A 15,175-nucleotide genomic window follows, 5' to 3' on the forward strand; every position below is an offset into this window, starting at 1 on the left:
TGAGAGGTTGTTTCCCCTGGCTGGAGTGTCTAGAACAAGAGGCATAGTCTCAGGATAAGGGGTCAGCCATTTAGGACGAGGAGGAATTTCTTCACTCAGAGGGTTGTGAATCTTTGGAATTCTCTGCCCCAAAGGGCTGTGGATGCTGAGTCTTTGAGTATATTCAAGGCTGAGATTGATAGATTTTTGGACTCTAGGGGAATCAAGGGATATGGAGATCGGGCGGGAAAGTGGAGTTGAGTTCGATGATCAGCCATGATCTTATTGGATGGTGGAACAGGCTCGAAGGGCCGTATGGCCTACTCCTGCTTATTTCTTATGTTCTTGCATAGAATTTACACCACAGAAACAGGCCATTCGGCCCAACTGGTGTTTATACTCCACACGGGCCTCCTCCCACCCTTTTCATCTAACCCCATCAGCATAACCTTCTATTCCTTTTCCCATCATGTGCTTATCTAGCTTCCCTTTAAATGCACCTATGCTAATCGCCTCAACTACTCCTTGTGGTAGTGAGTTCCCTTTCTTACCACTCTTTGGGCAAAGAGGTTTCTTTTGGATAAAGATTAAGAGCCACATCATGGCAAGTGGCAATCTCCATCAAAATCACCACCTTCTTGTGCCGCATTCTCATCCCGACACTAAAGGACCGTTGCTACTTTCTGAAAATTGTTTGCCTCATTCCAATCAGTTGGGAAAGTTTTCACATTTTTGTAGCATGTTTTTCCCAATGACAAGAGGTTTCACCTTGTCCATAACCACGCAACAATGCAAGGTGTTCTTTTCTCATTTTGCCACCGCTCATCTTCTCTCCTTCATTTGCGTAGGTTTGATCAGACATGGCATGATAAAAAAGTCTTAATCTCGTTGCTATTATAATGCAGTCACATGGATACACTGCTGACAAACCCGGCAACACTTCCTCAGTCCATGCATTTGCAGCAGATTTGTCACTCCGCATTTTCACCACAGCTTGTTGTAATCAAGGTTATGTCTCACTTTCCAGCAGCACAGGAATTTGATGCTTCAAAGCTTTCCACACAGAGTTCTTTGGCAAGCTCATTAGCTTTCAACAGGCAGCCACCAAGCAGGATTTTCCGAGTTCTTTTGTGATTAAACCACCTAAGCAGCGCTTCATCAACATCAGCCATCTTACTTTCATGCTTTCATTTCCTAGCTCAGTTCTCATTTCTTGCCCAGTCTTTCAAGATGTCTGCTTTTCTTTCCAAAATTCTAGAAACCGGAGATTCAGAATGCCATGCTTTTATGCTAGCTTTTGAATCCTCAATCCCATCAAACTGTTCAAAATGTCTACTTGCTCGTGAAGCAAGTCACGGTGCTTTTTTGTTGAGCCATCTGGAAATTTATCTTACATTCTTCCTCACCCATACAACACAAAAAAATGTGGAGACAAGGCCAAACCGGTTCTTAAGCATGTTAAACACTAAACCCAATCAGATTGAGGTGTAAAAGCCTCAGATTCAAAGGCGACAAGTCTCGTTAAAGCAAGGTTTCGGTGTGCCACATTTGCACACCAGCAGGAATTGCAATAAATGGAACTGAAATAAAAGGAACTTTTCACAATTGGAAGTATTGGGGGGGGGGGGGCGGGGGGGGAAGAATGGGACGTTGGAAATGGTTGCGTTAAAACAGGAAATGCAATTAAGCGAGTTGCAAATAAACGGGTACGACTGTAATTTCATCCTTAAAGAATCTAAAATTTTCCCTACCGCAGATGTTAACCTAATTGGCCTATAATTATCCAAATCAGTTCAGTCTCCCTTTTAAAAATGTTGAGTCACTTTCCATTCCTCTAGCAAACTTATTCAAGCCCTGAAATATAATTTCTAGGACCTCTGCAATTTCCTCCCTCAGGATCCGAGAATGCATCCCATCAGACACCAGTGCGTTTTCTTCCTTTAGCTGAACTAACTTATCTAAAATTTAACTTTTATTCGGCATAGTATCATTCATCTCCCTCAGTCATTTCAGGATTCACTTCCTCTTCCCTTTAGTAAAAACCACTAATAAGTACTTTTTAAATACCTCTGCCATTTTTTGATCATCATCTAAAAATGGACAAATCTGTCCTCTCGGGGGTCCCACCTCGCATTTAGCAATTTTCTACTAATATACTTGTAAAATACTTTACTGATCCTTTTGATATTTAAAAAAAAAAATTCCTCATGCTCTTTAGCTTTTCTCATCCCTCTTGTAATCTTGTGTACAGGGCTTTACAGGGTCCCAGATGTACCTATGGTCAGGATTTGGCTGGAATAGCCTATTTGGACAGGAGTGAAAGTAGGGGTTTAAGTAACCATCACATTTGAGGTTCTAATAGGAAGTGATGTAGATATTGAAGGCAAGTGCTAGACCCACTTAGCAGAGATGAGACCAAGGCTGCAAGGGAGAACACAGGCTTTATTAACCCAATACGGTCAGCTATAGTGGATATTGACATCATGGCACAGGATTCACTCATCTGGCCAGTGTCAGGGGGCAGTATGTTTTTCAGGGCAAGGGAGTACAGTGGAAACATGTCAAGTAGTGGCAAGTCATGTGCCAAATGTTTTTAATGGATTGTCTAGGAAATTCGAATAGCAAGACGTTTCTGTGGCCGTAGACGTGAATCCAGGATGGTTTGTTGCCTCCCTGGTGCCAGGGTCAAGGATGTCACTGAGCGGCTGCAGGGCATTCTGGAGGGGGAGGGAGAATAGCCAGTGGTCGTGGTCCACATTGGTACCAACGACATAGGTAAAAAGAGGGATGAGGTCCTGCAGCAAGAATTTAGGGAGCTAGGTGAAGGATTAAAGAGCAGGACCTCAAGGGTTGTCATCTCTGGATTACTCCCGGTGCCACGTGCTAGTAAGTATAGGAATAGGAAGATAGAACAGATGAATGCGTGGCTAAAGGGATGGTGCAGGGGGGAGGGCTTTAGTTTCCTGGATCACTGGGTCTGCTTCTGGGAAAGGTGGGACTTGTACAAGTCGGACGGTTTACACCTGAACCAGAGGGGAACCAATATCCTTGCGGGGAGGTTTGCTAGCACTGCTGGGGGGGGTTTAAACTAACTTGGCAGGGGGATGGGGTACAGAGTGGAGCTATAGTAGGGGGTGATTTACAGCCAAATACAGAGGGAAAAACAAGTCAGCTGGGAAGGCAAAGCAAATATGTGAAGGCAAAAGTGAATATGGCAGGGCTGGAAGGCATTTATTTTAATGCAAGGAGTCTTGCAAATAAGGTGGATGAACTGAAGTTGTTGTTGAACACATGGGAGTACGATATTGTTGCTATCACGGAGACATGGTTGAGGGAGGGTCAGGACTGGCAGCTCAATATTCCGGGGTATAGAATCTTCAGGCGAGACAGAGGGGGGTGTAAAAGGGGAGGGGGTGTTGCAATATTAATTAAGGAGTCAATTACTGCTGTAAGGAGGGATGATATATTAGCGGGTTCCTCTAATGAGGCCATATGGGTAGAACTTAAAAACAAAAAGGGGGCAAGCACTTTGCTGGGAGTGTACTATAGGCCCCCAAACAGTCAGGGGGAGATAGAGGAACAGATATGTAGGCAAATCTCAGAAAAGTGCGAAAATAATAGGGTAATAATAGTGGGGGATTTCAACTTCCCCAATATAAATTGGGATAGTCAGAGTGTGAAAGGCTTAGAGGGTGCAGAATTCTTAAAGTGCATCCAGGAGAGCTTTTTGAGCCAACATGTAGAAAGTCCTACAAGAGAGGGGGCGGTACTGGACCTAATTCTGGGGAATGTAGCCGGGCAAGTGGTGGAAGTGTCAGTAGGAGAGCATTTTGGCGACAGTGACCACAATTCGGTGAGATTTAAGGTGGTCATGGAAAAAGACAAAGACGGCCCGGAAATAAGGGTTCTAAATTGGGGGAAGGCCGATTTTAATATGATAAGGCAGGATCTGGCCAAATTGGACTGGGAGCAGCTACTTATAGGAAAATCCGCATCAAAACAGTGGGAGACTTTCAGAAGGGAAATAGAGAGAGTACAACGCCAACATGTTCCTGTAAAGGTCAAGGGTGGGACCAACAAGCAAAGGGAACCTTGGATGACAAGGGATATACAAAAATGCATTAGAAATAAAAGGGGGGCTTTTGGCAGTTACAAAAGACTAAAGACGGAAGAAGCCCTAGAGGAGTATAAAAAATGCAGGGGCATACTTAAAAAAGAAATTAGGAGGGCGAGGAGGGGCCATGAAATAACACTGGCGAGCAAAATAAAGGAAAATCCTAAGATGTTTTATAAGTATATTAAGGGCAAGAGGATAACCAGGGAAAGGGTAGGGCCCATTAGGGACCAAAGTGGCAATCTGTGTGTAGAGCCAGATGATGTAGGCGGGGTTTTAAATGAATTTTTTGCATCTGTGTTCACTATGGAGAAAGACGATGCAGACATAGAAATCGGGCAAGGGGGCTGTGACATACTTGAACATATTAGCATCGAGAGGGAGGAGGTGCTAGCGGTTTTAGCAGGCCAAAAAGTGGATAAATCCCCAGGCCCAGACGAGATGTATCCCAGGCTGCTGTGGGAGGCAAAGGAGGAGATTGCAGGGGCTCTGACACAAATTTTCAGAACCTCTCTGGCCACAGGGGATGTACCAGAGGACTGGAGAACAGCTAACGTAGTACCATTATTCAAGAAGGGTAGCAGGGATAAACCAGGGAATTACAGGCCAGTGAGCCTAACATCTGTGGTAGGGAAATTATTGGAAAAAATTCTGAGGGACAAAATTAGTCTCCACTTGGAGAGGCAAGGATTAATCGGGGATAGTCAGCATGGCTTTGTCAAGGGTAAATCATGTCTGACAAATCTGATTGAATTTTTCGAGGGGGTGACTAGGGGGGTGGATGAGGGAAATGCTGTGGATGTGGTTTACATGGACTTCAGTAAAGCTTTTGACAAAGTCCCGCATAGGAGACTGGTCAAGAAGGTAAGAGCCCATGGGATCCAGGGTGCCTTGGCGCGTTGGATCATAAACTGGCTGAGTGGCAGGAGGCAGAGGGTGATGGTCGAAGGTTGCTTTTGTGACTGGAAGCCTGTGTCCAGTGGGGTACCTCAGGGATCGGTGCTGGGTCCCTTGTTGTTTGTGATCTACATAAATGATTTGGATGAGAATGTAAAAGGTATGATCAGTAAGTTCGCAGATGACACGAAAATTGGTGGGGTGGTAAATTGTGAGGAGGAAAGCCTCAGGCTACAGGACGATATAAACGGGTTGGTCAGATGGGCGGAAAAGTGGCAAATGGAATTTAACCCTGAAAAGTGCGAGGTGATGCATTTTGGACGGACAAATAAGGCAAGGGAATACACAATGAGTGGTAGGACCCTAGGAAGTACAGAGGGTCAGAGGGACCTTGGTGTACATGTACATAGATCCCTGAAGGCAGCGGAACAGGTAGATAAGGTGGTTAAAAAGGCATATGGGATACTTGCCTTCATTAGCCGAGGCATAGAATATAAGAGCAGGGAGGTTATGATGGAGCTGTACAAAACGCTGGTGAGGCCACAGCTGGAGTACTGTGTGCAGTTCTGGTCGCCTCACTATAGGAAGGATGTGATTGCTTTGGAGAGGGTGCAGAGAAGATTCACCAGGATGTTACCTGGGATGGAGCGCCTCAGCTATGAAGAGAGGCTGGACAGGCTGGGGTTGTTTTCCTTGGAGCAAAGAAGGCTGAGGGGGGACCTGATTGAGGTGTACAAAATGATGAGGGGCATAGATAGGGTAGACAAAGAGGAACTTTTCCCCTTAGTAGGGGGGTCAATAACAAGGGGGCATAGATTCAGGGTAAGGGGCAGGAGATTTAGAGGGGATTTGAGGAGGAACTTTTTCACCCAGAGGGTGGTTGGAATGTGGAACTCAATGCCTGAAAGGGTGGTAGAGGCCGGAACCCTCACAACATTCAAGAAGCATTTGGATGAGCACTTGAAATGCCATTGCATACAAGGCTATGGACCAAATGCTGGAAAATGGGATTAGACTGGACAGGGATTGATGGTCGGCGCAGACACGATGGGCCGAAGGGCCTCTTTCTGTGCTGTAAAACTCTATGACTCTATGAGACCAAAGTGGGGCTGAGGGAAGTGCAGATTTTTGACCCCACTGGTGGGACTGGCAGAGGAATACAGGTAGAGAGCTCAGACCTCACAAAACATTTCGGGGGAAAAATTGGGTATCACCCATTTTGGGGCGCTAATATCGGCCGGGCGCAAAGTTTAGCGCCTGGCGCTAATTATCGCGTCCGACTACAAAATTCGCCTCCGTCGCCCCTGGAGGTGATTGGAGCGCTAAATCAGGCGCTACACACCTCTCTTAAGGCGCAAACGTCGGGGAGCGAGGCGCTACCTCAGAACACTACCGAAGCTCAGGCAATGTCAGTTACCATGGAAGCCAGACAGACTGGCGCCATCCAGTTCTTAAAGGGGAGGGGCCATCTTTCTGGTCAGCCACACTCTGCTCATTGCAGCCTTGAATCTCGGCCCGGAGAGACCTCTAAAGCAATTGTGTTGGAAGCACTAATGGATAGGCCCAGGGAAAGAGCTCGGCGCTTAGGAACCTCAAAAGTGGTGCGGAGGGCCAAAACTCCTCAGGACAGTGTTAAATTTCTCCAGACGTCTCGCTCCCTCTCACCCTGCGTGTACCAAAAATGTTGCCGACAAGAAAAGGCAGGAAGTGCCCGCCTTTAAATAGCGCTCCTGCAGCCCCTTCCCGACTTGAAAACATTCCCCTCTACCTGTCGTTCCTAGTGGCAGGTGGAAAGGCAGGGGGCGCGACTCAATATCTGGTCCGGGGCGCTACACGCTCGACTGATGTCATGATCTGCAGGCGCAGGAGATCGTGGCGGTAGTGTTTAGTGCTGCCGCAAAACGACTGGTCAATTTCACGAGCGGTGCTAAAATCGCTGCGCTCGGGCGCCAAGTTCCTAGCGCCCCGTTAGCGCCCCCCCGGAGGCGCTAACCAACCAAATATTTCCCCCTACAAGTTTAAAGATGCACTTGATCCTTCAAACTATTCTCCATTCACTTAGGAGTGTCTGAAATGGCACGAAAACAAATCCACACCACAACTTGTACTGGGCGAGATAGACTTGTGTATTACTTACGCAAGGGAAGGATGCATGATCCAACCCCACTTCAGCTTGGTGGAGAAACCCTCAAGGACAGGTGGTGGCAAAGCTTATGTGTAACGTCTAGCCACAGTCAGTGAACAGGGCTGGTGGATTGAGAAATTTGGCCAAGAGGCAAATTTGGCACTATGGTGCCAGCCAGGCAACACCCGCATCCTTTGCAATGCAATGCACAAGACTGTAGCAAAACCAAAGTACCAATGGTGCTAGGCAGTGGAGTGGCATGCCCATCAGCCCTGTGCACCACAGCCCATGGAATACTTAGAGCTGGGAGGGTTTGCAGGCCATTGTGATGTGCCGAATGCATGCACACAGTCCTCACAAGTAAGGCATTGGACTCGCATGTGAGGAAGCTTTTGAAGCAGTGCTGGGGAGGGATCTGAAGTGACAATACTGAAGCAGTTTTGTCTGTGATGGATTGGTCATTGGCTTTTTCCTTGCCAGATGGTGTACACAGGGTGAAAGTTAGGTACAGTTATTTGTTTCCTCAAACTGCAGAGAACACGCATGACGTTTTGAAAAACTGTAAACCATTTGATAAGGATTAATGTCAGTTAGTACAGAGCCTTAGCGACATTCTCTCCAGCAGTGTCCTAGTTAGGTGTCTAGATAGCCTGAGCCTTGGTCTGACACAGTGCGCATTCTTCTGCCTACCAACGACAAAGAGTTTACATGGCAGCAGGTGGTATATTCCAGTAATGACAAAGGTTCTCTGTTTGAACCCCAGAACTCGCTGTGCTTCCTTAGATCTTGGACAGGTTCTTAAGGGATGAGGTCTGCTTGTGGGAGTGGCCAATGACACTGAACCCAAGGAAAATATTTTGTGCAAAAATGGAAGTGAGGAGTTAAACAGGAGAGTACTGGATAGTCCCTTATGCTTTACAAAACACTGTCCATTAAATCTTGCAGTAGTTTATTAAATAATTAGAATACTCATCATCAAGGTCACCTTGAAACCAAAATTAATATTTCAACTGGCTAACAAATGAGCCTAAAAGTTCTGGCTCATATCAATTTGCTTTATGGATCAATATCAATTTAAGTTTACTGCAGTAAAAGGTTGAAAGAATAATTTTTCCAGTGAGTCAGTTAATCGGTTTCTTTGGCATGCTTTGACTGACATCAAAAAACTAGTTACTCAAAAGCAGTACATTATAGGTTAGATGCAGGGCTTATGGACAGCTAAACTGAACCACAATTTGAGACAAGATAAATGAACATTACCAGTGCAACTGCTGGCAGTTTGGAGTTTTATGTACGTTAAGCAGTCCTCTTGTGACTGTCAACATCAAAGAAGATGGTTCATGTTTTTCTAAACAAATATACTTTGGCTCTTTACAACTTCAAAATAGAGCAGATGAGAGATACAGGCCCTGTAAGTTTGAGCGTACTGGTGATTTTTAATTACATACTTATACGTACGCAGAAAAATTGAACTGTTAACAAAAATGAAAGCCTATGGAATAGGAGGCAACCTACTGACATGGGTAGAGAATTGGTTAGAAATCAGAGTTGGGATAATGGGTATGTACTTAAGTTGGCAGGATGTAACTAGTGGTGTCCCCCAGGGATCTGTACTAGGGCCTCAGCTTTTCACTCTATAAATGACTTGGTGAAGAACGAGAGCCATATATCCACGTTTCCTGATGACACCAAGTTAGGTGGCACGGTAAATAGTGTGGATGGGAGCAGAAAGTTGCAAAGGTACATTGATAGATTAAGGTGAGTGGGCAAAACTGTGGCAGATGGAGTTAAATGTGGGGAAGTGTGAAGTCATCCACTTCACAGATACTTATCCATCTCTTTCTCAAAATGGTTAACTGACATAGCATTTAAGCGCTTTTGCTAAATTCCCGTTCCACATATTCATCACTCTGCAGGTTCTGATCTTGAGTCTCAGTTAATGCTGGCTAATCTTTGCATCAACTTGTTCTGTGATCACAGACCATGTTAAATAGCCTGCTTAGACCGATATCATCTTTGTGCCTCTATTTTAAAAATAAATCTGGAGTATATTCATTACAGTTCAGTGATTCTTTCTTTGTAAATTAGAGCGCCAATCCCAGGATTATAAGAGATTAGCGTGCAAAATTAAGGCACATGGGATTGGGGGCAAGGTATTGACTTGGGTAGAGAACTGGTTGGCGGACAGAAAGCAAAGAGTTGGAATAAACGGGTCGTTTTCCAAGTGGCAGGCAGTGACTAGTGGGGTACCGCAAGGATCGGTCCTAGGACCCCAGCTGTTCACAATATATATTAATGATCTGGACGAGGGAATTGGATGTAATATCTCCAAATTTGCAGACGACACAAAGCTGGGTGGGAGGGTATGCTGTGAGGAGGATGTCGTGAAACTCCAGTATGATTTGGACAGGTTGGGTGATTGGGCAGAAACATGGCAAATGCACTATAATGTGGATAAATGTGAGGTTATCCACTTTGGTGGCAAAAACAGGAAGGCAGATTATCTGAATGGCAATAGATTGGGAGAAGGGGAAGTGCAAAGAGACCTGGGTGTTCTTGTGCACCAGTCGCTGAAGGTAAGCATGCAGGTGAAGCAGGCGGTTAAGAAGGCAAATGGTATGTTGGCCTTCGTAGCAAGAGGGTTCGAGTACAGGAACAAGGATGTCTTGCTACAGTTGTACAGGGCCTTGGTGAGACCGCACCTTGAGTATTGTGTGCAGTTTTGGTCGCCTTACCTGAGGAAGGACGTTCTTGCCATGGAAGGAGTGCAGCGAAGATTCACCAGGCTGATACCTGGGGTGGCAGGAATGACGTACGAGGAGAGATTGTGTCGATTGGGTTTATACTCACTGGAGTTTAGAAGATTGAGAGGGGATCTCATTGAAACCTATAAAATTCTGTCAGGCCTGGACAGACTAGATGCAGGAAGAATGTTTCTGATGGCTGGGGAGTCCAGAACCAGAGGTCATAGTCTAAGGATAAGGGGTAAGCCATTTAGGACTGAAATGAGGAGGAATTTCTTCACAAGAGAGTGGTGAACCTGTGGAATTCTCTGCCACAGAGGGTGGTGGAGGCCAGTTCATTAAATATATTCAAGAAAGAGTTGGATATATTTCTTAAGGCTAAAGGGATCAAGGGATATGGGGAGAAGGCAGGGACAGGGTACTGAATTTGGATGATCAGCCATGATCTCATTGAATGGCGGAGCAGGCTTGAAGGGCCGAATGGCCTACTCCTGCTCCTATCTTCTATGTTCTATGTTTCTAAACTCTCAATCAGCAGTGGGGATAATTTTGAACTTCACAGCCTGGGTGACAACCTGGTAGACCACATTGACAGCCTTTGTACAGCCTGCCCCGTTTTTATTCCATTGACTTCAATGGGATGAAAGTTGGGCGGGTTCTACAACGGATGGCTGATCCTTTTCCTTTCGCACTTGTGCTAATGAACAGGCAGAAAAGTGGAGTTGAGGCCAAGATCAAATCAGCCATGATCTTATTGAATGGCGGAGCAGGCTCGAGGGGCCGAATGGCCTCCCCCTGCTCCTATTTCTTATGTTCTATGTTCTTGTGTTCTTATGAACATCCATTTGTTGTTTACATGTGTGGTAAACCACTGTTATACCTGCCTGTGTGGGTGTTTGTATTCCACTGTGTACATGTCTGTACATGCCTCGGCTGACTCCTCCCACGAGTCCAGGTATAAAGGTGACTGCTCCACAGTCCCTCTGTATTCTGGACTGGTCGACCACTCGAGGCACACCTTCATTCTCTTGTTAATAAAAGCCTGTTAGTTACTCGCTTAACCTCAGTCTTTTGAGTAATTAATAGCGCATCAACATGCTTCATGTTTCTGGCTCCAATGTGCATTACCTTCCATTTATCGATATTAAAATCCATCTACATTCATAAGCTCATGCACATTGTTATGTGATTGCTTCCCTACCTGAAGGGAGACATATTAAAATAAATTACACTTTCAGCTTGAGTGCTGCTTTGGAAAGGGGAAATATTCTGTCAATAACACTGATCCACATATCTGCATTAGTGCATTAAATTGTAGTCCAATGAACAAATGAAAGGAATGGTAATGGACAAATCCCAAGTGGATTTATAAATCACTTAATTATGAATAGAACCTGTTAAGATAAGCTACTAACATAAATCTTCATTTAGGGATATCAGTTTTCCACTTAATTCTTTTGCAAGGGCAGAAATTAGACATTAATTTAATTTTCTCTCTACTGACAGACTATGTGCGACTATGCTCTTCTTACAGTGACCAGAAATACAGCATCCAAATACTGCAATTGCTGAATTAATGTTATATGTCATTCTAGGAGCAAAATACCATTCCTATTACAGTATTGGTCTTAATTACATAGAAATACCACAAGTAACAGAACCCTCACAAAGCTCAGGAAAATATTTCAAGAATCAAGAATCGATTGATATCTATTCCTTTGGAATGTCAATACTCCCTGTAGTTGATTTTTTTTTAAACTTGTAACCCTAACATTTGTATGGTTGCCAAATAATGAAAATCTCAAATTTCAACTCTTCAATTTCAATAGATTGATGGCATGAGGCACTACATTACAAATCAATTTTTCAGTGTTGTCACTAGCTTATTTAACATGTAGTTCACAGTTTGAGCAAAAGCACCTGACTGAGGAAGGCATTCCAATGAACAGAATGCACATTATAATAAGCTGCTTTCAACAGGAGTGTGTTTTCTTCCTTTTATTCAATACAGGACTGCATCCAAATCAGTCACTGCCCGAGTCTCATCTATATTGTACACACTCCTCGACAGTAATGTACAATTTCTACAGGAACACTCGTAAAGGAAGGGTGCTAAATATAAACCCACTAAAAAACATTCGAGCTGCTGTAACAAAATCTGGCCCATTGAGCTTTGATGCCGTTCACCTCATCAGTTTCTGGATTTATAATGTTTCACTTAATATAGCAAATGTGTAGCATTTGCATACTGCATTTGATAATAAAGGAAAAGAACTTGCATTCTATAGTGCATTTCACGAGCTCAGTACGATCCAAGGCACGTTACAGCCAATGAAGTACTTGAGAAGTGTAGTCACTGTTGTAACAGAAGGAAACACAGCAGCCAATTTGCACACAGCAAGGTCCCACAAACAGCAATGTGATAATGACCAAATAATCTGCTTGTTTATTGATGTTGGTTGAGGAATTATTGGGCAGGACACAAGGAGAACTTCCCTGCTCTTCTTTGAATAGTGCCATGGGAAATTTTCTGTCCACCTGCAAAAGGCAAAAGACCTTGGTTTAACGCCTCATCTGAAAGACGGCACCTCCAACAGTGCACCACTCCCTCAGTACAACACGGAGTGTCGGCCTAGATTATGGGCCCAAGTCAGAAAAGGAAGTCAAATCATAACTGCAATTTATTTTGTGCAAAACAGAATCAAAAGAAAATGAGAACTTCTTCCTACCTGAGCTGCTGTTTCAGTTCATTGAACCGTGGTCTTCTGCTTGGATCATATGCCCAGCATTTTGTCATAAGGCTATAGAGTGTTGGAGGGCAGTTTGGAGGCATTGGCAACCGCTCACCATTTTCAATTCTACCGATTACATCGTTATTTTTTACTCCTTGAAATGGTTTCACTCCATACATTAGAATTTCCCACATACAAACACCTAAAACGTAGAAATAAAAAAAGTAGAAAACATTTAAATTTTAATATTAAACTAGTGTAGTTTTATAGTGAACTCTGCTTACAGCAATTTGTCTATAGAATTGGGCAAGCCACACAAATCATACCTGCCCAAACTAAACTGAAGTTTACAAGATGCACTGATTTCACTGCACAAGATTATTGGTTTACTCAGGGAAAACAACAAGTCTTGTACACTTGTTAACATGTTAAATACCTAATGTAAAACCCAGATTGCCTCGGGGACACAATTCTCCAAATATCCCTGGTCTGACGCTCTAGGCTTCCTTGTATGTTATCCACTGCATTAGCCAGAATGAGCTATGTCAATGTGTTATGATCACAATCAGCTAGTCCCACTTCCCTGCCCGGGGAAAGGGCGGGGGGGAGGGGGGGGACTAGCTGAAGTGCTCTTGCAGAGAGCCTGCACTGGCTCGATGGGCCGAATGGCCTCCTTCTGTGCTGTAACCATTCTATGATTTGTCGGGCCTAGTATGTCCAGTTACGATTTCTACTGAATATACCAAAATTAAATCTGCTATAAACAATTTATACTATACTTTAGAAAACTGAACAGGAAGTTCAAATGGTCTCTGAAATATACTTGCATTTATATAGCACCTTTAATGTAATAAAATGATGTTTATCTTAGTAACTGTGAAGTATTATTTGAGAAAGCTGTGGGAGGACAGAAAATGTGAGATTAAAAGGGAGTTTTAGATCAATGGGAGTTAGGTGGTGATTAAAATTTATCAATCTAAGATTAAGCAAAAAGTATTTAACCAGTGGATTGAATGAACAAAGCAGAGATGATTATTGAAAAGAAGCATGAGCAGCCTTAAGGCATGTAGGAAAGAGCAAGATGCAGGGTTTGCTGAGAGTTGCAGGAGTTATATCGAGTGTACAGGCCATTTGGCCCAACTGGTCTATGCCAGGGTTTATGCTCCACATGAGCCTCCTGCCACCCTACTTCATCTAACCCGATCAGTATATCCTTCGATTCCTTTCTCCCTTACGTGCTTATCTAGCTTCCCCTGAAATGCATCTAGAGATAGTATTTGCCTCAACTACTCCTTGCGGTAGCAGGTTCCACATTCTTACCATTCTTTTGGTCAAGATGTTTCTCCTGGATGTCCCATTGGATTTATTAGTGCCTATCTTATAAATTATAACCTTTAGTTTTGGACTCCCCCACAAGTGGAAACAGTTTCTCTACATCTATCCAATCAAAGCCTTTCATTTTCTGAAAGACATCTATCAGGTCACCCTTAACCTTCTCATTTCTACAGAAAAGAGCACCAGCCTGTTCAGCCTTTCCTGATGAGCATATGCACTCAGTTCTGGTATCATCCTTCTTTTTTACACTTTCTCCTGTACCTCTATATCCTTTTTATAATATGGAGCTCAGAACTGTGCATAGTACTCCAAGTGTGGTCTAACCAAGGTTCGATGCAAGTTTAGCAGAACACCTCTGCTTTTCAATTCTATCCCTCTGGAAATTAACCCGTGTTTGGTTTGCTTTTTTTAATGACCTTATTAACCTGCGTCGCTACTTTTAGTGATTTATGTATCTGTACCTCTAGATCACTTTGCTCCTCTACCCCATTCAGACTCTTATTATCCAAGCAGTATGTGGCCTCCTCATTCTTCCTACCAAAATGCACCACCTCACACATACCTATATTGAATTTCATTTGCGAATTACACGTTCACTCTGCAAGTTTATTAATGTCTTCCTGTATTTTATAGCATTCTTCCTTTGTATTAATTACACCTCCCAATTTGGTGTCGTCCACAAATCTTGAAATTTGTACTTCCGATTCCCGAGTCCAAATCATTAATGTAAATTGTTAACAACAGTGGTCCCAGCACTGATCCCTGTGTAACACCACTTTCCACCTTTTGCCAGTCTGAGCAGGTACCCTTAACCTCTACTCTCTTGTTTTCTGTTTTGTAGCTAGCTTGCTATCCATTCTGCTACCTGTCCCCTGACTCGACATGCTCTTACCATAGTTGTGAGTCTACTATGTGGTACCTCACCTTTGAAAATCCAAATATATTACATCTATTTTTGTTGTATAGGAGTTTGTGGTGGTTTAAAAAGCAGGGCTTCGAAGGCAGTAATTACTCCAGTAACAAGCATTAGGCTAGTTAAGGAGAATTAGATCAGGCACATCAAATAAATGGCTTGACATGGCCCGTAATTTCCTGAAAGGATGTAACCGGCACGTTACGGCAAAATTTACGCCAATACCTGTATCGGTTATGGCAAAATTTCTAAAGATTCTCAAAGCTTGGTCAAAGAGTTGTGATTTAAGGAGGGTTTTGAAGGAGGTGAGTGAGATGGAGATGGAGAGGGTGAATG

The 15,175-nt window shown here is 43.8% G+C and overlaps 1 protein-coding gene across 17 annotated transcripts in view; it reads right to left on the reverse strand.

Annotated features, from left to right (window-relative positions):
- Positions 1–15,175, reverse strand: part of LOC147114610 (focal adhesion kinase 1) — a 630,568-nt gene that overhangs the window by 120,005 nt on the left and 495,388 nt on the right. For all 17 annotated transcript variants that reach the window (XM_085992416.1, XM_085992424.1, XM_085992409.1 and 14 more), the window contains one exon: positions 12,589–12,793. In XM_085992416.1, the coding sequence (XP_085848542.1) occupies positions 12,589–12,793 (205 nt within the window). The remainder of the gene's footprint in view (positions 1–12,588; positions 12,794–15,175) is intronic.

Source organism: Somniosus microcephalus, chromosome 7 (genome assembly GCF_052327205.1).
Source record: "Somniosus microcephalus isolate GS21.2 chromosome 7, FLI_Smic_1.0, whole genome shotgun sequence".
Classification (NCBI taxonomy): Eukaryota; Metazoa; Chordata; class Chondrichthyes; order Squaliformes; family Somniosidae; genus Somniosus; species Somniosus microcephalus.